Source organism: Pinus tabuliformis, chromosome 8 (assembly GCF_031772625.1).
Source record: "Pinus tabuliformis cultivar Carrire ecotype Pingquan chromosome 8, CPIR1, whole genome shotgun sequence".
In the NCBI taxonomy this organism is placed as follows: domain Eukaryota; kingdom Viridiplantae; phylum Streptophyta; class Pinopsida; order Pinales; family Pinaceae; genus Pinus; species Pinus tabuliformis.
In genome coordinates, this window is record NC_142294.1 from 887,667,632 (window position 1) to 887,691,275 (window position 23,644).

The following is a 23,644-nucleotide window of genomic DNA, read 5'->3' on the forward strand; positions in this document are numbered from 1 at the left end:
ACATCTAGGGCATATTCTTTTTGATCTCCAACAGGTGGTTCTTGTGTATCACCTGTTGGGTCAGTGGCTGGTTCTTGTGTATCAGCCACATCTAGGTCATCTTCTTTTTGTTCTCCAACAGGTGGTTCTTGTGTGGCACCTGTTGGGTCAATGGATGGTTCTTGTGTAACAGCCACATACCTTATATTGTCTTGGGTGTCTACTTTAGATGTATCGGCAGCTGGTTCTTGTGGAGTAGCTGCCTCTGTTGAAAAAAATGATGTCACAAAATCGTGAACGCTCTGCATTTCGGCACCCAAGGGTGAGGAAGGTGAAGGTTCAGGGCTAGGCAGGATACGGGGATTTAGAATGATAGGTGGGGAATTTGGGATAATGGCCTCAGTTGCTGCAGATGACCTTGTTCGTTGCCATGGTAAGGAATCTGGAAAAACAGTAGTTTTTCTCTTACGAGCACTTCTCCTCAGGGTAGGGGGATTATCAGAAATAGTGGCTTCCTTAACTGAGGCCCTGGTTCTTCTTTTTAGTGGGGTTGCAGCTTTTTGTTGCTTTTTCCTCTTAAGGAAAATGAGGGGGGTATTGTCATCCGAATCATCAGTGGGGATATGGACTATGGGAGTGGATGGTTCGACTTTATTAAGGGGTGGGGTCCGCTGTAGATTTTTAGTGCTCAATTGGGGTGTTTCTGCTGCTGGTTGCTGATTTTCGGCAGCTTGCTGGGAGTTTTCCTCGGATTGCTGGGAATTTTCTTCGTCTTGCTGAGGATTTTCCTCAGCTTGCTGAGGGGGGTTATTGAGGGGAGGTGGATTGTGCAGGGCAAAGCCTCTATTTATTAAGAGCTGGACCAAACGATGGTGCGTGAGGCAGAGGAGTTGGTGCCTTGCGTTCACGATATAGTGTGCCATATTTTTTAGACAGCCAAGCAGATAATAGGGCATATTTATTAGACGACCATGCCTCAAATGATTTAATAAAACAAAGTCATGTTGGTAGACTACCTGATAACGACCCTCGCAGGTGAAATAATGCTTAACAAATTCTGCAACCTTTGGCCATGGTGGTGGTAGTGATCGAAGTGCAACACCCCTGCCTTTGGTTTCAACGTGCTCCCCTGGTAACAAAAAATCTTGTTGTGCATTGAGAATGAGGTGTTTCCTGCTGAACCAGCGAGTACCATTGCTTGGTAGTCCCAAAACTTGTGTTATGTCCTTCTCTGTTACTGGAATTCGCACCCCTTGGACAATGGAGTATCCTTCCCTCAAATTGCATGCAAATTGCAGAACCTGCTGTGAATCAAAATCCAGAAGTCTTCTGAAGTAATCCACCCATCCTGCTTGTAGAAAGATTTGGTATGACTCCTGGTAGAGTTCCAGTAATGCCGTCGAGCCAGGTTCATGTCTAACAACATCTCCTCCCATAGTTACCGGTTCAGACAAAATACAAAGTGCAGAGCAGAGTTGCCGAGGTCGAAATAGAGCAGATCGTTACAAATGAAATTATGACATGATAAGGTACAGACGAGGTGGCCTAGATACTACTGCGAGAAATAGAGATGGCGGTGATTGGCGTGTCATGTAATGATTACAATATTTCGGTAATCCCCCCAACTGCGGCTGAATGATATGGTTGGCGGTACGACGCTTTCGACAGTCGTATCAATATCTCCTCATTAACTACAATTTAATATTCATACTAAAACACGCATACCTTTATATTTACCTTTGGTTGTTGCGCCAACAAGTATTATCTCATCCTTAATAGGTTGATGATAATTATAAAAAGGGTTTGTAAAGTATGAGGGCTTTTATACATAAGGTTTTCATTATTCACAGGAAGTAGTAGTGAAGGAACATAATTATCAGGATGAATGGTTGATTCCTTTAATGAAGAATGATATGTTTCTATCGGAGTAATAGTTCGTTCTCGGGAACAAAAATGGGGAAATTGGTGCTTTTTAGAAAAAATGGAAAAGATTGGTGTTTAAGCATTGGGATTTGGTGTTTCAGCAACGGGAAATGGTGTTTCAGCCACGGGAAATGGTGTTTCAGCAATGGGAAATGGTGGAGAAAAATGTAAGAGGGAATGAATTATGATCTGAAGTGACATGGCAATGCTTCCCAAGCCGCAAATTAGTTCTTCCTATATTGGAATTTTTCTTTTCAGCCACCCTCCGAAGCTAAGATATGCAAAATAATTAATTGTAACATGGCAACCCTTGACAGGGATTATTGGTTAAGAAATCTAATCTAAAAATAAATACATAAACAGAAAATTAAGTGCATTGAGGGATAGCAGGTTCCCCCAAAAAGAAATAGTGTATGTCTGTCATGCAAGTAGCTTTGAAATCCTCTTTAGAAATAGGCTGTTGATACAAATGGAGTCGATACCCATTCACTAATAATGGTGTTCTAGAATCATCAATCGTTAGGAGTCTGACTGTTCCATTTGGAAAAACAATATCTACTTCATAAGGTCCTAGCCACCTTGTTCTTAATTTACCTTGAAAATTTTCAAAACGGGAGTCATACAGTAGAGCCCAATTACCTTTTTGGAACTGCTTATGCTTAATAGTTTTGTCATGCCACCTGGTTCTTTGTTGTTTTATCATGGTTGTTTGATGGATGGCATCCAACCTCTTTTCATCCAATTCCTGAAGCTGCTGCAACCTAGCTGTCTGTGCATCAGTCAAGTCAAGGTTAACAGCTAAAGCAGTCCTTAAGGTTTTGATTTCAAATTCCACAGGAAAAACATCATTTTTACCATAAACTAATTCATAAGGTGAAAAACCCGTAGTGTTCCTCCAAGTAGTTCTGTAAGCCCATAATGCTTCAGGCAACCTTTGAAACCAGTCCCTTCTATTTTATTTTACTGTTTTTGTTAAAATGGCTTCTATGACTTTATTCGTACTTTCCACCTGCCCATTTGCCTGGGGGTGATAAGGTGTAGTCATTTTATGCTTAATGTGATATTTCTGGAGTGTATCTTTGAAGCCATGAGAGTTAAAAAGAGGTCATCCATCTGTGACTAGCTCTCTAGGCAAACCAAGCCTAACAAAGATTTCTTCAAATAAAAAAGTTAACACTGATTCTTCATTAGCTTTGAGGAATGCCTTAGCTTCTACCCATTTAGTCATATAATCTGTGCAAACCAGTATATAAACTCTTTGATTGGATGGAGGATTGATGGGACCTATAAAATCTAGTGCCCATCTTTCAAAAGGTTCAAGTATTACCTGGGGGTTGAGTGGCATTTCATCCCTGTGATTAGGCCGGCCCATTCTCTGGCAGCTATCATAGGCCCTAACATATTTCTCTGCGTCCTTGAAAAGTGAGGGCCAATAATAACCCATTCTAATAACTTTGTGTGTTGTTCTTTTATCCGCAAAATACCCTCCACAAGGGCCATTGTGACAAGCCTTCAATATATCATAAACTTCATCTTCTCTGATGCATCTCCGAATTTCCTGATCGGTACCTGTGTGAAAAAGACACCCGCTTATCCAGTTGTACCTAGCACTTTGCTGAATGATCTTTCTTTTCTCTCTGTGCAATAGGTGTGATAGTAGTTTCCCTGCAACTAAGTAATTGGCAATGTCTGCATACCAAGGTGAGTGAGCAGATACTGCAAATAAATATTCGTCAGGAAAAGAATCATCTACTGGAATATTTTCATTAGTTTTTAACTGAGAAAGGAAATCAGCAACTACATTTTCTTTACCTGGTCGATCTACAATTGTGATATCAAATTCTTGTAATAATAATAACCATCTGGTAACTCGAGCATTTGTAACTGATTTGTTCACTAAATATTTAATGGTCGAGTGATCAGTATGAACAAAAGTAGTGTAACCGGTAATATAATGTCGAAACTTATTAATAGCATAAATGACTGCTAAGAATTCTTTCTCGGTAACTGTATAATTAAGTTCAGCAGGGGTCATATCTAATAAAATAGATAGCATAGGGAAGATTGTTTTCTTCTTGACCCAAGACAGCTCCAATTGCAGTATCTGAAGCATCAGAGGATATATGAAAGGGGAGTGCCTAGTCAGGTCCTCTTAAAATGGGAGCTGTAGACAATTGATGTTTAAGTTCATTAAATGCTTTTTTGACAACCATCAGTCCACTTAAATTCAACATTTTTCATAAGTAACACAAACAAAGGAGAAGCTATTTTAGAAAAATCCTTGATAAATCTTCTATAATATCCAGCATGTCCTAAAAAACTTCTTACATCAGTTTGTGTTTTAGGGATAGGAAGAGTCTGAATTACTTGTACTTTAGCCGGATCAACTTGAGTTCCTAGGAATGAGATGAAGTGTCCCAATACAATACCTTGATTCATCATCATATGGCATTTTTCAGTACTTAAGGCAAGATGTGCTTCTATACATCGTTTAAGTAATTTTTCAAGCTTTTGTAATGCATCTTCAAAAGTCACACCATAAGGACTAAAGTCATCCATAAATATCTCTAAGGAATCATTAAGCATATCAGAAAAAATCCCTATCACTGCTCTTTGAAATGTTGTTGGGGCATTACATAGTCCAATGGAAGAACTCTATAGGCAAAAGTCCCCCATGGACTAGTAAAAGTGGTCTTGTCCTGATCTTGGGGTGCAATCTTGATCTGATTATATCCACTAAATCCATCAAAAAGGAAAAGAATCTCTTACCTGCCAAATTGTCTAGTACCTGATCAATAAATGGTAAGGGGAAATGGTCTTTCTAAGTGGCCTTATTTAGAGCTCTATAATCTACACACACTCTCCATTTCCCATTTTTCTTGGGTACAATTACTAATGGAGAAACCCATTCACTATCAGATATAGGATATATAAATCCTGCATTCAACAATTTTTGAAGTTCTTCCTTCACAGTTTCCCTTAAATTGGGATTCATTCGTCGTTGGGGTTGACAGACTGGGCGAGATCCTTCTTTAATATAAATATGATGAGTACATAATTCAGAAGAGATTCCCTTCATATCTGTGTAATCCCATGCGAATGCTTCTTTATTCTCACGGAGTAGCTTAATTAACTGTTGTGTTTCAACATTTGTTAGGTTAGGGTTTATATTTAATGTTTTGCCAGGCTCGGTTTCTACTATTATACCTTTGGAGGGGATACCAGCTGATGTCTGAGATAAATTTTCAGTTCTAAGGTTTTGCTGGGATTCAGATTCCAAGATTGTAGTCAAGTGATCATGTATTTCAGAGTTAACCGAAGAAGGTTCAAAAATAAAGTTTCTAATTAATTCATCTTCGGTTGAATCTTTAAAAGTTAAAGCTTGTCCGACAATCAAGATGGGTTGGGTCTCATCATCCTCATAATCTAACCATACAAAGTTATCATTATTAATCATAGGTGTAGCATGAGGGTAAAGAGTAAGCTGTTTGGTTTCAAATCCATTAGAAATCGTCATTGAACCTGATCTACAGCTGATGAAGGCATCTACTGTAGACAGCCAAGGTCTCCCTAAAATCAAAGGATGACCCCCCAACTTTGTTTTGGTATGTAATACAACAAAATCAGTTGGGTAGTTCCAAGATTCGACTGAAATTATCAAGTCTTCAGTGACTCCTTCAGGTTTGATTATGGAGCGGTCAGCTAGCTCTAAAATGGTTGGGGTTTCCCTAATTACATTCTTTAACTGTAGTAACTGTGCGGTTTTAAGTGTCATGATGTTTATTGCAGCACCCAGATCTACTAGAACTCTAGAAACAAAAGTTTTTCCAACCTGCACTGTGACCGTAGGATGACCAGGGTCACCATATTTCACAAAAGGGTTTTTTTCTGACATTAGAGCAGCTAGATCACCCATCACATGAACTGTGAGGGGATCTTTAGCTTTTCTTCCAGGTTTCTTAATACAAATATCTCTAACAGTTCTAGCATAAATTAGTAGATCTCTCAGTGCTTGTAAGAGTGGAATTTTAACATATAAATTCTGCAATTCTCCTAAAATATTAAAAGCAGGTGGCTCAAGTGTTTTGGTAAGAGCCAAACGTTCAGGGAATGGTGGCTCTACTGCTTCAGTAGTCTTATTAGAGGATGATTCAACTGTTTCAGCATTGTTATTAGATGACTTTTCTTTTCCAGTTTCTTCTTTATCAGAATCGGAAGAAGTAATGTCATCAATAATAGGTTCAACTATTCTCCCGGAGCGTAAATGAATATCATTACATTGCATAGGGGAAACAGGTTGGTTTTGAATATTATTACCTGCATAGATTTATTGTTATTTGGGTTGGGGTTAGGTTGTATAGGTAGCTAGGGTCTCATTGTCTGATTATTCGGTGGAGCATTTAATGGTAAGGAGAGAAATTGTTGATACTAAGGAAATTGGTTTGGAAATGGGATCTGTTGAGCTGTCCAATTTGGGTTCCATTGATTAAAATAGGTTTGCTGTAGAGCCCAGGGATTCCATATCGTAGGATCAACAAAAGGAGGATTTGGTTGCTGCATGGGTGGGAAATTCATTTGATTAAATGGTGGGTACTGCATTTGATTGAAGGGAGGGTAATTTGCTTGAAAAGGAGGATGATTATTCCAACGATTAAATGGCATGTTAGAATTCATACCTTGTCCTCATGGTTGCCATTGCCTCCTCTGTGTCAACAGGCACACTGCTTCAGCTTCTTCTTCAGTTGGCTGCAGTGCTGCTTTTATTCCTGGCAAATAAGGGCATTGTTGAGTCTCATGGTCCTTTTCACAAATAGTGTAAATTGGTACCTTGTCCTGTGGGCATTCCCTTAGTGGGTGTTTTTCTCTGCATTTAGAGCAGAAAATAGCCAGAGTAGCTTCTGCTTCTGCCTGCTTCTTTTTAACCTGCAAGGTATCAATTTGTGAAGCAAAAGAGCTTAACATTTCAGTTTTAAATTCTTCAAGTTACCTATTTCGGCCCGTGTTGCTCCTCCACTTGCTGATTTCTGGACTCTTGAGTATGTACTATCCTTGCTTTTTGGTCTGCTTGCTGCTCCTCTTGAACATCTCTTACAGAGGTTGACAATCTCATCATATGATTCCTTAGATATATCCCCTTTTCCAAGCATATTCAACATATCTAAACAATCATCTCGTACCCCTTTTAGAAGTATTGACTTAAGAATATCCTTACTCATATCCGGATGATCAGATCGCTGCAAATTATACTGTAGTCTTTCCACGAAGTCCTCCAGACTTTCGTCCTCCTTCTGAACCATCTTAAATAATTCCTCCTTCCTTTCTCTTGTTCGGAAATAATCTTGGTATTTGGCCAGAAATTTCTCCTTCATCTGGTCCCATGTCGTAATCACATGAGCTCCCAAGCTCATAAACCATCTTAGTGCATTCCCTTTTAATGTAGCTGGAAACAACTTCAATTTCTGAGCAGCATTAACATAGTCATAGCTTCTACACAATATATCAAATTCAAAAAGAAACTCATCAGGATCTTCTGAGGATAAACCATGGAAATTGGGTAATGTTGAAAGTGGGATATTCTTCATAGGAGTTGCTCCTCTGGGGAGTTCCCCAATAGGGAATTCCAGGGTGGAGAGAGAATTCTCTCCCCTTCCTTCTACTCTGCGACCTCCACTGAAAATTCCTTCATTGTTATCCTCCATTGGTTGTTTTCCTGATGCGCTTGCCCGATCTTCGGTGTTTTCTGTTGGACTTTCAATGTCCTGCACTGGTTCCTCCACTTTAGTCTCCTCTATTGGCTCCTCTACTGGTCCTTCGACTTCTTCCACCGGTTCCTCAGTATATTCTGATGGTTCTATAACCCTCTCCGATCCCACTAATTCCTCTGTCTAATAGTCTGTTTGGAAAGAGTGTTGGGTCTGTGGCCTTCGAGAGCTTAACCTCTGGGATGTCTAAGCTTTTGAAATAATATCGTCAATGAAAGTTTTTCTTCCTCCTCCTTTGCCCTTGCTGCCTGTAGGGTTAGCCTTCCTACATCCTCTCATGCATCCTGCATCTCTAAAAGAAAATCGTTAATACTTTTTAAAATCTTCGGTCACCTTCCCCGGCAATGGCGCCAAAATGTTGGTCACTTTAATTGTTTATTAATTAAACAGTCGAGTGCCACATAAATTATCAACCCGGGAAAGTCTGATTATTTCAAAGGTGACTACGTACTGTATGTACTCGATTTTAATAGCATTAAAAGTTGTAGCATAAACAATTCATTCTTTGTTAAACCCTTACTCTGTGTTACAGCAGTTATAGTCTATTGCAGGAATGGAATAAGAACAGATAATTAAAGAAAGAGAATAAATCTACAAAAGGAAGTGATGGTTGTCCTGTAACAAAGGATCAGGACCCTATCTCAAGAGTAGAAACATTCAGCACCTGCCTCTATTATCCAGTTCGCCAATACACTATGTAAATCCTAGTCACCGGTGAGGCACTCATATACAACATCAATCTATTAAAAGAAAAAAAGAGTCTCAGCAAAAGTAAAATATCATTAGAAGCAATATTCGTGAATAAGGTATGAACAGAAATCACACACAACACACAACAGAAAGAAGATGGGTGAATCTTGTGATGAAGGTGGGCCCTGTCCTTCTCACAAGATTCCCCAGGACACGGAAACTAAGATGAAATACTCAGAACAGAACTTTATTCATCTGTCAATATACCATATTACAAGAAAGATTCAATTTCGTCCTTCCACTACAATTCCTGTGTTACAGCGTGTTCATCCTCTCTCCATCTATCCCTCTAATGTAGATGTCTCCTCTTTATAGAGGAGACATCTATTACAAAAGATTTTCATTATACATTCTAGTTCGACCCTTTGTACAAAAATAGGGAAATCAGTTCCCGTTAACAGAACATTGTTACAGTAATGTGGATCATGATCGTTACGACCAATGTAACCGTGTATTCAATAATCGATCGGATTCCTTTGCTGTTGCAGATCTGATACGCAAATCTCAACTGTCTCCTCGAGGTTCGCATGCTGTCCTTGCTGTTTCAGCTTCGAGGTTCATGCTGTTTCCGTTGTTTCAGCAACTGCAAAATATGGTCATGCCAGCTTTAGGCAGTTTCAACAATTGTTCAGCAACTTAGTCAACTTCAAGGATCAATTATAAAGATAGCATGATTATGTGTTGAATAATTAAACATATAGCAATGAGGAGAGTTATTGTATACCTTTGGAATGATTAAGTCAAAACACTAGCAAAGGCTTTCAACTATGGGTTTAAGAGGGTAATATTATGACAAAATATAAGGTCAAAAATAGACAATATGGGGTCCTAACAGTATACTGTTCATGTGATGCTTTATTTTCTATTTCATGCTCTGAGTATTTAAAAGAACTGACCAATTGTGAAAAATCTATGAAATACTGATTCACCCCCCTCTTAGTATTTCCAACAAGTACTGAAAGGACAATGAGTAAAGGGAAGAAGTCTTTTGAATGACCTTGAATGAAGACAAAAGGCTTGAAGACTTTTTTGAGATATTATGATACACCATACAAAAGGAAAGACACGAAAACTTTCCCTTATATACATGTTATGTCTTATTATTACAAGGGATCAAAGATGTCATCATAGAACTCGTTAATTTGATGAGTGGAAGAGATACCTTGCAACAATATTATGATCAGATTATGGAACTCTGTTAGCGATACTCATGAGGATATTACAAGATTGGGAAAGGACCCTGAGATATGTTTACCAAGATTGATAGGACTACTGGTGCAAGAATCACTAAAGAAGAAATTGGAAACATGATGGAAAAATTCAAAACTAATATAGTAAACACATGTGGCTCTAAGCTAGACAATTTTCAAGTGAAGAAAAATACGCAGGAGTCATAATTAGCACTGGCAATATTGTACCCAAAATGTAGAAGAAAGATTCCAATGAAGGAGTTCCCATTGGATCAAATCTAAAATTGTGTCATATGTAGCAAAGAAAATCCTACGAGTAGACGTTTGTCTCTACCCAAACTGAATGATGTCCATCAAGAAGTAGAAGAGTCAGTAAACATTTGTTTTGTTGCACAAAAATGACCATGGTCACAAAACAAACAAAATATGATCCTAGATCCATCTCAAAGTTTTTAGTATTGTTGAAGTTGTTAGAGCCTAGATTTGCCTCAGGTTGAAAATACAAGGTTCTAGGTCCACATCAAACCACGCTCAGCCTCGTAGCTAACCCTACGAGGACAGGAGAGGGTTCTCTCCATGTCAATCTCGGCAAAAGATAATCGATGGGGCTCGAGATGACTGTAATAAAAGCTAATCTTAGGCTAGGTATTAAGTGCAAAGGATTTGATTTAAATTTTTGGGGGTTTTGTGCTGGAAACAGGGAAAGGCAAATTGGGCTCAGGGATGAGGCACAGTTTCTACAGAGTTCTGATTGGGGCAAGGAAGGCAATCGTTTTGTTGCTTTAAAGTGAGTGAATGGATAGATCAGACTGGTGAGGAGATAAGGAGAGCAAGAGAGTCTCAAGAATTCTCCTTAAACAAATGAAAACATGGAAAATTAAACAAATTCAAAGGCAGAGCATAGCAGTTAATGGATTCTACCTTAATCACTCATTTGTTCAAATTCAGAAGAAGAGACAGGAAAATGATGCACATAACACTAATGAACTTACAATTACTTAGAGAAGAACACCATCAAAACATAAAGCCACATGGATCCCAAACAGTGCTACAAAACCATGGTCTTTCCTTAGCCAAAAATGCAAAGATAGAATGTACAATGATATGCCAAAGCAATCCCAAGTGTCCAACCATTGATGAGCAATAGCCTTGTAAGCAATCGCAAGGGAATTTTCATAGTCAGTCACAACATTCTTCTCCCCAATAAAAGCAGCAACCGTGCTAAATGAACCAACTGCTCCACAACATTGCCGGCTTCTACATATGCTTGCTGGCCTCAGCTTGACATCTTTGATATTATCATAGCCATAGCACTTATTACGACATGCTTGATGAAGATCCCCCTTTGTGCTTCAGTTCAGCTCCTCCATGCTTGAATCTATACTTGTGGAATGAAGAATTTGCAATTTTGAGGAAGATTTGAAAGAATTTTAGGCTTTTTAGCCCAATGCGCCGCGCCTTCCCAGTGCGCCGCGCCAGTGTAAATTTACACTGGAAAATTTCTCCCAGTGCACCGCGCCTTTTTCCAGGTGACTTTTGGAGGCCTTCCCGGTGTCCAAATTGGGTGCAGAATAGCTCGTTGGAAATTTATTTGAGTCTAATTTCCAACCCAACTAGAATTTTTCAATTTGGATTTCATTTTCCTCTGTCAAAAATCAAATCTCCCAAGACTGGTCAAAATGTGCCAAATGAGGCTGCCTCAAGGCAGAGTGATGTTGCAGTCAACTTTGGAATGCCTTCCTCAACTCCAAATTGAGCTCATGATAGCTCATTGGAAAGATATTTGTTTCTAGTTATCATTTGATTCATCAAAAAATTCATTTGGCCAACCAAGCTAGGAGAAAACTTGATTTTCCCAAGGTCACTTTAGAGGTGCAACAATTCTCCCGAGGCAATTGTAGTTTTGACATTTATATAAAAAAAATGACACCTGTGTAAAAAGTGAAGGAGGTTTTTCTTCCTTTACATGTTTTGGACAAAAACCTCTCTCATTTTTTCCAAATTAATCTTTCCTTTCTCACAAACATCATTTGAGTAAAACCTACCCCGATGTGTGGAACAAGAGATTTGTCGAAATGAAGTGAAATGAAGGGGATAAGGGGCTTCTAAATTCTTGAGGAAATTTTTCTAGGTGGGGAGGGATGTTAGGAAATAGGGGAAAATGGAATGTAAAATATTGAGTGAGGGGAAGGGGTCCAAAAGGGCTAAACACAGGCCCAACCTAGAAAATTGTCAAGTTGTAGCAAGAAACTAGGGTTTGTGCAAAAATGAGGAAATTGGGGGATCTCAATTATGGGAAGTGTTTAATAAGGTACATTAAGGATAGGGGAAGGCGTATGAACATCAGGATACAAGTTTTGCTGATGATTTGACCATCCAGGAGAAATTTCCCTCAAAACCCTAGGAGAGGGAATGAACCTTACCTAGGCGCAACTGAAGCATGAACAAGGTGTAAAATGACCCAGTGGAACTTGACATGATAATGAAAACCCTCTGAATGAAGGTACACTCAACTGAACGGTGACATGGACCGACATTTGGACAACTTTGACAAGAGTAAAAGCAAACCCTAGACCTAATGCCTAGTGGCCAAATTTTGCTTAAAGACTCACTGAAATGACAAAATTTGACCTTGACACCTTAAAATCACTTTGTAAGAGCATGTTTGATCACTGGAGGAAGGCTGCAAAGACTGACACTAACAGAAGTAACCCTTCCATGTAGTGTCCCTCTCAATAGTGGTGCTCACCTTCCTTGCCTTGGATTGCTTCTCCTCCCCTTCAACAACTTTGGAAGCAAGGGTGGAGAAATTGTATGTATGGAAGCCCTCTATTGGCCCCTGTGTAACCTATGCAAATTCTTCCTTCTCCTCAAAGGTAAGCATCCACATATATCCCTCCACAACTACAATTACCTACATAACCCATATCTAATCCCAATAATGATAGGCCACCTCAACCAACACAAGTTGTTGGGAAACCTACCTGACTTACTCCACATCTTCCCTAGACTTCCATGATATCCATCTTAGATTTGGGAAGACACTAACTAAAGAGCATCCTCCCATGCATATTGAGGACCTCGATTAGAAAGCTAGAAATGAAGAACCCAAGTAGGAGTTAACTCTTGAATCGTTAAGAAATGAGCACATAAGCCTTAAAATTCAAGAACCACCTTACCTTGAAAGGCTAAATTAAGAAAAGCTTGTATTTAAGCAAAATCTTTCGGTAGAAATCACATAAGAGAAATTTTTGGCCGACACATTTCGAACCAACAAGTGTGGTTCATCATCTGGTCGTGATGATGAACCAAAAAAAAAACCAAGACTTTGCTTAATTCATTATGGATTACCAAAAAAAAAACTTGTAACTCAATTAGAATTTGATTTTTTGGGCAAGCTCAAGAATTTTTGTCAACATCCCACCTTAAAGCTATTAAAGATGTGCTAATTTACTTAAAATCAGGGAGAGAAATTTGTTTGAGGAGGACTAGGCAAAGAAGGAAATATCCCCAAATATTCCATACCATGGGAAAACTATATAATCTTATGATGGCAAGTCCTTGCAACAAAATATTTTGATCATGGTAGTCTAGTTGTTAACATACAAATCAATAATACTGTTATTCCAAACACATTACTTGAGTTCCATAATTAATGTTATGACATGAGAAACCATGGAGGCATTATGGCTCTCTAGTATCAGGCAAACATCCATTGTGCTTTAATTGCGTAATAGGTCAATATCTAAACTAGAAGGAATTCTGGAGGACATGGTGATATTCGTAGACTTGTGGGAATATCCTACTGACTTCATGGTTGTCTGGCCTGAATCCTCTCTAAGGGGATACACTCTAATGCATGGGTGGCCATGGTTGGACATTGTAGATGCATCTATTCATTATATATTTGGGAGTATGAAAATATCCCATGGCACCTCCACTAAAAAAATGACCTTATATCCTCCCGCCAAGCCCAGTGTAGACCTTGAAACATCTTTCTCGGCTGATGGGGAAGATAGTGATGAAGAATAGGTATCTCATTAGGTCCTCACAACTGACCAATACCTTACCATTAGGGAGAAAAATGGGGGATGAGGAAATCACTGATTCCATTGCCTCCTCCTCCTCATCCTTTAACACACATGCTCCTGACCAGATAATGTAGCCTTGATTTTTTTTTCAACTCTTAAACACAAGTCCCCAGTTGAAGAAGACCAAGGATCAAATTCAGAGACAATTGAAATCATCCCTGATAAAACCTTGCAGATTAATTGAGTGTTGATTGAAGAGGAAAAAGTGTGATTGGTTAAACTATTGCAAAATCATAGTGGTGCTTTTTCTTGGACTTACTGAGACATTAAGGAGATCCATACTGACTTGTGTACACATAAAATTTACATTAAGGAATGATATTGACCATTTCAACAACCTCAATGTAAGATGAAACCGATACTAAAACAAATAGCAAAAGAGGATCTACATAGGTTACTCACAATTGGCTTTATACACCCAGTTTCTTACATCCAAGGGTTGTACCCTCTTGTCATAGTCCCAAAGAAGTATGGTAAGTGGAGGATCTATTTGGAATACAAGGAACTTAATAGAGAAATGCACAAGGACAATTTCCCTCTTCCATTCATTAACCAAGTCCTAAATACACTCGTTGGAGAGAAATAATTTCCTTTCCTCGATCGATACACTGGTTACAATTAAATTCAATTCACTCTTGAGGACCAAGACAAAAAAACATTAACCTATCAATGAGGGAAATTTTCTAATCATGTCTTTCCATTTGCATTATACAATTATCTATCCACCTTTCAAAGGGTGGTAATAGGTATATTTTTTGACCTTGTCCATGATTTTGTTGAAATATACATGGATGATTTCACCATTTATGGAAATGAGTTTTATGAAGACCTTCATAATTTTGTAGAAAACTTTAACAAGGTGTAAGGAAAATAATCTTGCACTTAGTAATGATAAGTGCAAGATGTTATTAATTGACAAAATTGTATTAGGGTATCGTATATAAGCTAAAGGCATCCAAGTGGATCTAGTGAAGATTAAAGTAATACTCAACCTTCTTGTTCCATGATCACAAATAGAAGTATGAAGTTTCCCAGGGTATGTTGGTTATTATTGTTGTTTTATTGAATATTTTTTCAAAAATAACTTGTCCATTATTTTCTTCATTTAACAAAAAAGCTAGGTTTTTTTATATATGTAACTGACATATTGCTTTTGAGGAATTAAAGTCTAAAGTGTCACAAGATCATATTTAGAGAGGGCCCACTTGGTCCCTCCTCTTTCACTTTTCTACAAACATGTTGACCATTTCCATTGGAGTTTTCTTAGGGAAACATGAAGAGAAAAATTCATATGCAATATGCTTCATTAGCAAAAAATTCTTGCCAATAGAATTGAAATACATAGTGCTGAAAAATAATTCCTTTCCATTATTTGTGCAATAAATAATTTTAGACATTATATTACAAGATATCTGACAATATTATACATTGATCATGCTACTATTAAGTACTTAATGAATCAAATAATCACTAATGGTAGAGTTATTCGATGGTTTCTTTTGTTGTAGGAGTTTGATACTACCATATTAAATAAACCTAGAAAGGATAATGTAGTCATTGATTTTATTTATAGATTAACATACAATAAAAATGAGGCCTCAATAGAAGATTCCTTTCTTGGCAAACAACTCTTTGTAGTATCTAATAACTCTCCAAGGTTCATAGATATTGCTAACTACTTGGTTGTAGGGAAGCTTCTACATCACCTAACTCTAAAAGAGTGACAAAGGATCATTAGATAGAGTAAAATATTCTTATGTATTGATGGCTACCTTTTCTACATAGACTTGATTATTGGAATGTGTGTCCGAAAAGATGAGGTCTAAGAAATAATGAAAGCTTTCCATGATGGTCATGTGGGGGTCAATTTTCCGAAAAAAAATGGTGTACAAATTACTCCATTAGGGGTATTATTGGCCTTTTATTTCTAAATATTGCAAGGAATACATGAAAATGTGTGATAGATTCTAGCGCAAGGGTAGACTAGTACAAATAGAGGGGATGCTATTGGATCCTCAACTAGTATTGGAACCCTTTGAAAGATGGGCCATTAATTTTATGGGGCCAATAAATCCCATTTCCCATAGGAACTCCTACATCTTGGTTTGCACAAATTATGGTATAAAATGGATGGAAGCTAAATCACTCCTAATGGAATTTGAACATGAAGCAATGAAAATTTTCCATGAAGGAATTTTCAGTAGTTTTGGAATACCTAGAGAGATAGTGACCAAAGGAGGAACTCAATTTACTTCAAGGCTCCTTAAGGAATTCATGGACACATAGAAGATCAAGAATAGGGTAACAACATCGTATCATCCATAGGCCAATCGATAAGTGGAAGGGACTAAAAATATCCTTGAGGTATTGATCACCAAGACTATCAGGCTACACCTCAATGACTAGGATGATTGAATCCCTAAAGCATTATTGGCATATAGAACAACCTAGATAACTACTACTAGATGTACTCCATATGAAATAGTGTATGGAAAGAGAGTTATTTCTTCTATTGAAACAAATATACAAACACTAAGGACAATAATACAACTTGGACTAGACCTATTCGAAGCTAAAAAATAAAGGTTACCCTACATTAAACCATACTGATACAATATCATAGGGCCCAGTGGCATGACAAGTTCATCAAAAAGAAGAAATTTAAAGTTGAAGACTGGGCACTAATATTCGACTCCAAGTTCAAAGACTTCAAAGGGAATTCATGCATCATATAGCCTAGATAATATGAGATTTATACAATATATGATAACAAATCCATAAAAATTCCTATTGTTGATTAATAAAGGACTCCTCTAATGGTCAATGGACACAAAATTTGCCTGTATCACTAACCCTTATCAAAATAGGCCTTTTTGAGGAATATTACTAATGTATAGCCTAATAGTGATATGGAAATTTTCTATAAAGGAAAAATACTTGCCGCAAATTACTCATTCTTCCACCTTTCCACTGCAAAAAAAGGAAGAATTAAAATCCCATGTAATCCTCAGGGTCATACCTGAGTGAAAATCATGTGAACACCAGTCTAGGATAGCGTATGACATGTTAAAAGAACAAAAGGATAAAAATAAAAATTAAAAAGAAAATAATAAAAATCATAGAAGGGAACCTCACAATTATCCTTCTGCATATACACCTATGATTTTCTTTTTCTGCTAATAAAATGACTTCTAGGATATGCAGGAGAGGACGTTACCATTGCTAAAATACCATTGTTGCAACTCCATTACACTATCTAGTTACTAAAACTTTGAACTTCGTTGCTACAACTCTGTCACTGAATTTTTATTATTGTAATTCCATTGCTGTGACTTTGCTCACCACCATTGCTACAAATCAGTCATAGGAAACTGTTTTTGCAACTGTTAAATTCCATTGTTGTATCTCCAGAACTAAAAATCCATTGCTACAATACCATTGGTCAAGTAATGATGCTTCTTGTCATGACGCCATGAATGACTTATGTCAATGATTCAATACTGGTTGAAGCCTATTGTTGCGACTCTAACATTGTTATTGCTAAAACTTTGGCATGTTTCTACAACTATGGAATGTTGCGGAAACTCGATGCTCATGCTATGAATTTGATAGAAAACATGAATTCAAGTTGTTTGTGAGGCCAAGATGCTAGCAAAATGAAGGTACAAGCCAAAGCCACTTTTGTTAAGTAAGGACATGTATGTTTCCCCAACAATTTTCATAATGGATAACATTTATTGAAATAATTTGATTTGACCACTTGATTCAAATCACCCACATCATTATCGCCGCCACCACCAATGGCATAATCTCCCATAGTGAAGTTCGTCCTTCCCTAATTATAAATCACCATTATTTAAATGCTTATTCTGACTACAACAATAGTAATTTGAATTCTGAGAAAGAAAGGAAACCATGGGAGGCTCCCTCATTTGCAAACAACCAATAGAAGCTTTGTTGCTGCTTGCATATCAACACATATGGGAAACATTTAAATAAGGGTGTTGGATTGAGTATATCCAAAGGTTGCACAGATATAATGATGAAGTTGCCCTCAATTTTTCTCTTAATTTTATAAAATTGGTCAGTGGTATCAAAAACAATTTTGGAGGTCATAGAAGAAATTTCGGCTGAGGTAACAAGGTTATAAAAAATGTGAAAAAAATGGTACTATAAAATAAGATCAAATCAAAAAATCATGGAACATTTTTTAGAGACTGGTGAAGCTCTAGTAAATAAGTGGATAAGGCTTGACAAGAGGTCACTGCCAAACCCATGAGAGGATGTAGCCCTTGTCATACATAGGTATATCACCAGCAAGGACCACATTGGATTCATGCACTTCCAACATATTTGACTAATGGACAATTTAACACATGGGAAAATCATAAACATGACATAATTTCTCATCAACATGTTATAGCCCATGGAAATGCAAGTACAAAAATTTGGACGGTCTTGGGGTGCTCTTTGCAACCTCAAACTGATAAAATTACTAGAGGTAAGAGCCATGAATTGAGAACATAGGATGAGATTACCATAGCCCCGTCAAAATCATAAAAGTTTCAATTCCACCAATAGGAGGAGTAGAAGTCGCAACTCCATCATGGGATGACTCCTAAAGCTATAGCTGCTACCACTCTCGGAGCTACAATCAGGGAGTACATTGCTGCAATTCCCTTAGTCATTAAGTACCCACCTCTGCCTATCAAAGAATAAACCTTATAAGGAATTAATGTGACTCCATTGAAGGATGAATAAAATGACACAAAGATCATCAATGGTAAACCTACTACCACGCAATTAAGGAGGATGACAAAGAGGCCATCTTATGTGCCCAAGAAAAAGAGGACTAGTTACACCCCTACGACTGCAACTCAACAAGTACAACAAGAAACCCTTACTGACACACAAGAACCAATAGGGGTGGAATATGGAGCTTCAACACTAAGAGAGACCTTTGCTGCTCCACAATAACTAACAAATAAATCTGAAGCGGAATCCCCTACTGACACAGTAAGTGAGATGGGGGATGATTAGTTTGCTACCAAACCTACAAAGGAGCTCAGAACAAAAGATATTTATATAACATAAGAAACAAAAGCAGATTCTTTTTGGGAAGGTTTTTCTACTATCTTTGAAGTCTATCTCGAAGAGGAAGAGCAAACAAAGGATGTTGTTTTTGAGAAAACCATTGCTACAACTCTGAAACTCAGGAAGCCTTAGAAAGTAAGTAACTTGTTTTATTTTCCATTGTACACATGTTTTAAGAGAGAGTAAGGAATTATTAATGGAAAATATTAGGCTTGATGTAACTATAAAAAAATTAATAGATGAGCCAAAGAATGTGCGGTCCTTTGAGAAGCTTGACTACCTTGCCTAGGAAGTAAACAAAAGAGGAATCACATATTGAGACCACAAAGACAACTCATATCCGTAGGAAAGAAACATGAGATGTAGTTGTCTAAACAATAGAACTCATGCTTGTTTTGAAGGAAAATGAAGACAAATTGAACCAATTGTTGGTTTCAAATGAGGAGGGAGGGATGCCCATTAAGGAGCATATCCCAATTTTTAGAAGTAGTAGAGAAAATTAGGTCAAATTCTATGAAATCTACATGAATATATCGAAGGAAGAAAAATAAGAGAAGAAGAAGTCATTTCAGTTGGAGAAGAAAGTTAATAGGTTATTAATAGAGAAAATACAACTTCGACTACTAGTAGAATCTACTCTTGGTTGAAAATACCCTTATCCAAATCTCAACATGGTTTTTATAGTGAAATTCATAATGTTCTAGAGAAAAGACATAATGAGTGGTACCCATTTGAAATCACAAGCCCAACGACATTTCAAGAGGCATACTAATGAGGAGAAAAACCTCCTTTGTGAGCACAATGTCTTGTTATTTCATGATCATGTTTGGAACCATAATCACTTTATGGGGGATGCACAATTGAGAGTCTTTGTGTCCTACCTCAATAATCATGTTTGTTGGGCATCAACACACAAAATTTCACAACATAATTTTTCTGGTAATTTTTGTGTTAGAGGAGAAAACTACATGTCCTACAAGTCATAAATATCCATAAGTAATTATCAATATAACAGAGAAATCAACCATGGAAGGATGTGCAAAAATATGGAAGAAAGCTACAAAAGACACCCAAGAAGGAGACCCCTTCAATACCAACAATATGAAAATGGCATTGGAAAGAGTGCACATATATATTAAACGCTTGAATAGATATGGAAACAATTGGATTGATTTAAAGTTTCGCTATCTTATGATCTAGCTTCCAACCAAGGAGTACAGGAAATATTATAAGTTGACTAAGAAGGAATAAGTATATTTTTGGAGAGAAATCTAGGAAAGAAGGGGGGTATTTTCATGTAGATGAGGTGGTAAATATTAATTACAACCTTAGTAAACTCCATGGGACCCTCACCTTCTCAAATTCAGACTAACTACTAGTTGAATGAGGACATGCAAGAAGTTTGGCTATGGGAGATGATGGGTACCTAAATTGGCATACTTTTAGCACTAGTATAATAACTTTTTATACACCATTTTCAATCCTTTATTATCACCTTTTCCATCCATGTTGATACACTTTGGTCAAGGATTCAAGGACTACACAAGCACTACTCAATGTAGGGCCTTGACAATAGTTGCAAATCCCTATAGATGTTGAAACTCCTCGTAGGTGTTGCAACTCCATGTAGGTGTTGCAACTCCATGTAGGTGTTGCAACTTGCTTTGCTCAGGAAAGGTTCAATGATTGTAACTACAAGATGTGATATTGGGTACAACTCTCCATTGTTGCTGCAACTCCTCATTGATACCACAACACTAGGATGTGATCAAAAGGGTCGCAACTACAGTCACTATCATCATTGCTATGAATTTTGTGTTGTGAGTTGTGTTATCCCAACATCATTGTTGCAACTAAGTTTCCCTTTATAATAGTGTGATTACTGCAACTCAATGTTATTCCCATTGCTGCAACTCTGGTGATAATGCTACAACTATGTGCCTATCGTGCTAGCACAATAGTCAAGCATCCATTTGTTAGTCTTGGACTGATTGGGTAGTCAACAAATAGTTTTTAAAGTAGGAAATTGATAGCAACAAGTGAATGACCATGAAATGGAGCTGACTTAACCACCACCTATTGCATGACTAAATTAAACAAGGTGATGTTTGTTTTTACTATTTTTTGAAGAAATCAATGTAACATGACAATAGCTTGATTTTCATGACTTTCCATCCAACTATTTGATATGTATATTTTATAAAAATACCTCGCTCTCCTTGAGTTGGGTAACCTATAATATTGAAGTTAGTAGCTTGTAACTAGCACTTAGCTTTTAATTAGAATTGAGGATTTTATTTTTGCAATTTAATTTCCTTTCCACTCTATTTCAAGTAATGGTGTACTGAGTATCCACATTTTGTTGCTTTTTTAACCAATGCCTTTTCTAAGGAGGTATCCCCCCATCCTTAGTCAGGTACTATCTATATCCATTATGTAGTTATAATTCTTGTTTCTATTTGTTTCTATATTTACTCTATTTTTCTTATTGCTGCAACTCTGAATTACTAATTGCTACAACTTTGATATATTACATTTCTACACTCAAGTGTTAATGTTATCTTTACTCACCCTTTAATTGATTTCATGAAGGAATTACAACATCACATGAGTTAGGGTTGTTGTTGCAACTCCCATTGATGCAATACAGTTGTAGCGTTAACATCGCTCGATTTGTAGAATCTTAACAATTACGTTTTCCTAAACAATTTGGATTAGTTATTTTATGAATTTGGTTTATGGTTTCAATTTATTTAAAATAAAGTGTGAGTTAATGGTTTGTAACTAAATGCATTTCCATTGCACATGCAATTGCATATTAGTTATAGCAGCAAAGACCATTTTTAACACTTGAGCAAGTGACATTTAGATGTTGGTGTGATTTCTTTTTCTGAAAGTTTGATTTACTTTCTTTCAATTTAATTTCTCGCAACATAGATTAGACAATGTGCTTTTACGTTCCTACAAATGTAGATTGTATTGAAGGTGTGATTTAGATTGCATGGTGACTTGTAAAGGTATCTTTATATCATTCATACATACATATATATTGTGTCAATTAGGTTTATCTTGGGTGGTTGGGAGGAATGATTAGGATCCTCCCCACCGAGGTTGAATTCTTGCAAGTGACATGATGAGATTTGAAGTAATGAATTTGAGCCTTATTATTGGGAATGAATAGTCCCTCAAGGACTGAAAAATATATATTGTATATGCACACATGTATCAATTGGATGTAGCTCGAGTGGTTGGGAGAAATGTTGTTATCCAACCTACTAGGGTTCAATTCCCGCATGTGATATGTTGAGCTCATAATGAGTATAACTTTGTAATGGATTAAATACTTCTTGTCTAAGAGTCTCTTGAGGACCGAGACATGTATATTCCTCATATGGAATCTAAAGATGTTTCTTCAAGGAATGAATATATATATATATATATATATATATATATATATATATATATATATATATATATATATATATATATATATATATATATATATATATATATATATATATATATATATATATGTATGTATGTATGTATGTATAATTTTAGTTTTTCATGAATTAGGAAATGCAATCATATCCATTGGGGCTATGGACGTTTATTGGAAAATGACCAACGACGGTGATGCCATGATGAATCCATTAGAGATATGGATGCTCGCAGGAAGTGGAGTGATATCAAAAGAAGATCCTTTGACTAATGTATCCATAAATAATAAAAACCTTATCTATATTACATTGGTCCAAACTAGGATTTTGTTGTTGATAGAAATTGAGATAAATTAGGAAAATGACTAATGTTTACCATGTGTAGAATTGAACTCAATATAATGTTTATAACACATTGTTTTCTTCTACTCATCCCTAATTTGTATTTATTTTTGAATATGCATAATGGCGATTATTGAGATATAACCAAGTTTCACAAATATATTAAATTTGGAACATAACCTTAAGTGAATGCTCAATTTAACATGGATATTCATTACAATTTATAATATTTGCAATATAGAAACATAATCATATGTTGACTAAGTGGATAATTCATCATATAAAAAAATAAAAACATATCATAAATGATCCCTTTATATATATACACACACAAATTACATCCATTAGTATTTGTTCCCAGAATTAAATCCAAAAGAGGTTTATAGTAGAATGAGTAGTCATCATAACTATCTTCATGTTATCGAAAGTTGTAGAAATGACTTCATTATCAAAATTAGCTTGAATAGATTGACATTGAGGAAATCTCATTTTGTGTAATTCCTCCTTGATTCTTATGATATCAACCATTATAATGTCAATATTTTCTTCAATAATAGTATGGGTGTCAAAGAAACAACCACTTTTGTAGGAGCCAATTTGATCTAAGATAGTTAACTTATGTTCTCATGCTTTAGGTACATTGATAGTGGTTCGAATTGGGACAAGGAGAATGTCGATTCTGTAATGCTCTTGTCAATTGAATCTTCGATACCGCACACATATTATCTTTCAAAGTTTATACTACTAAAAGATAGACCCTTATTGTTTCTTTTCCATCTTATCCTTTGAAACCTTTCTCAAGCTTCCTTTCCTTGACTTTGGCTTACTCCCCAACATTTTGATCAACTTTGAAAGAAATAAGTTAATTAAGGTGTATCTATAGTAATTCATCCATAGACATAATTATTAATAAGTTATTCAAAAATCATGTGAGATTCAAACCTCATTTCAAACATCAAATCCTTGAGGATATTCATTATGAAATTAATAAATAAACCTAATTGATATTAAAGGGGCTCGACTTGGCATGAATACTTAATTCTATGACGTGACCAAAATATGACTCCTCAACC

The 23,644-nt window shown here is 36.7% G+C and overlaps 1 protein-coding gene across 1 annotated transcript in view; it reads left to right on the top strand.

Annotated features, from left to right (window-relative positions):
* Window positions 1-372: 372 nt before the first annotated feature.
* The window catches only part of LOC149238390 (uncharacterized), a 34,905-nt gene continuing 11,633 nt past the window's right edge, over window positions 373-23,644 (top strand). Inside the window, exon 1 of the mRNA XM_089369547.1 lies at window positions 373-412. Coding sequence (XP_089225673.1) covers window positions 373-412 — 40 coding nt within the window. The remainder of the gene's footprint in view (window positions 413-23,644) is intronic.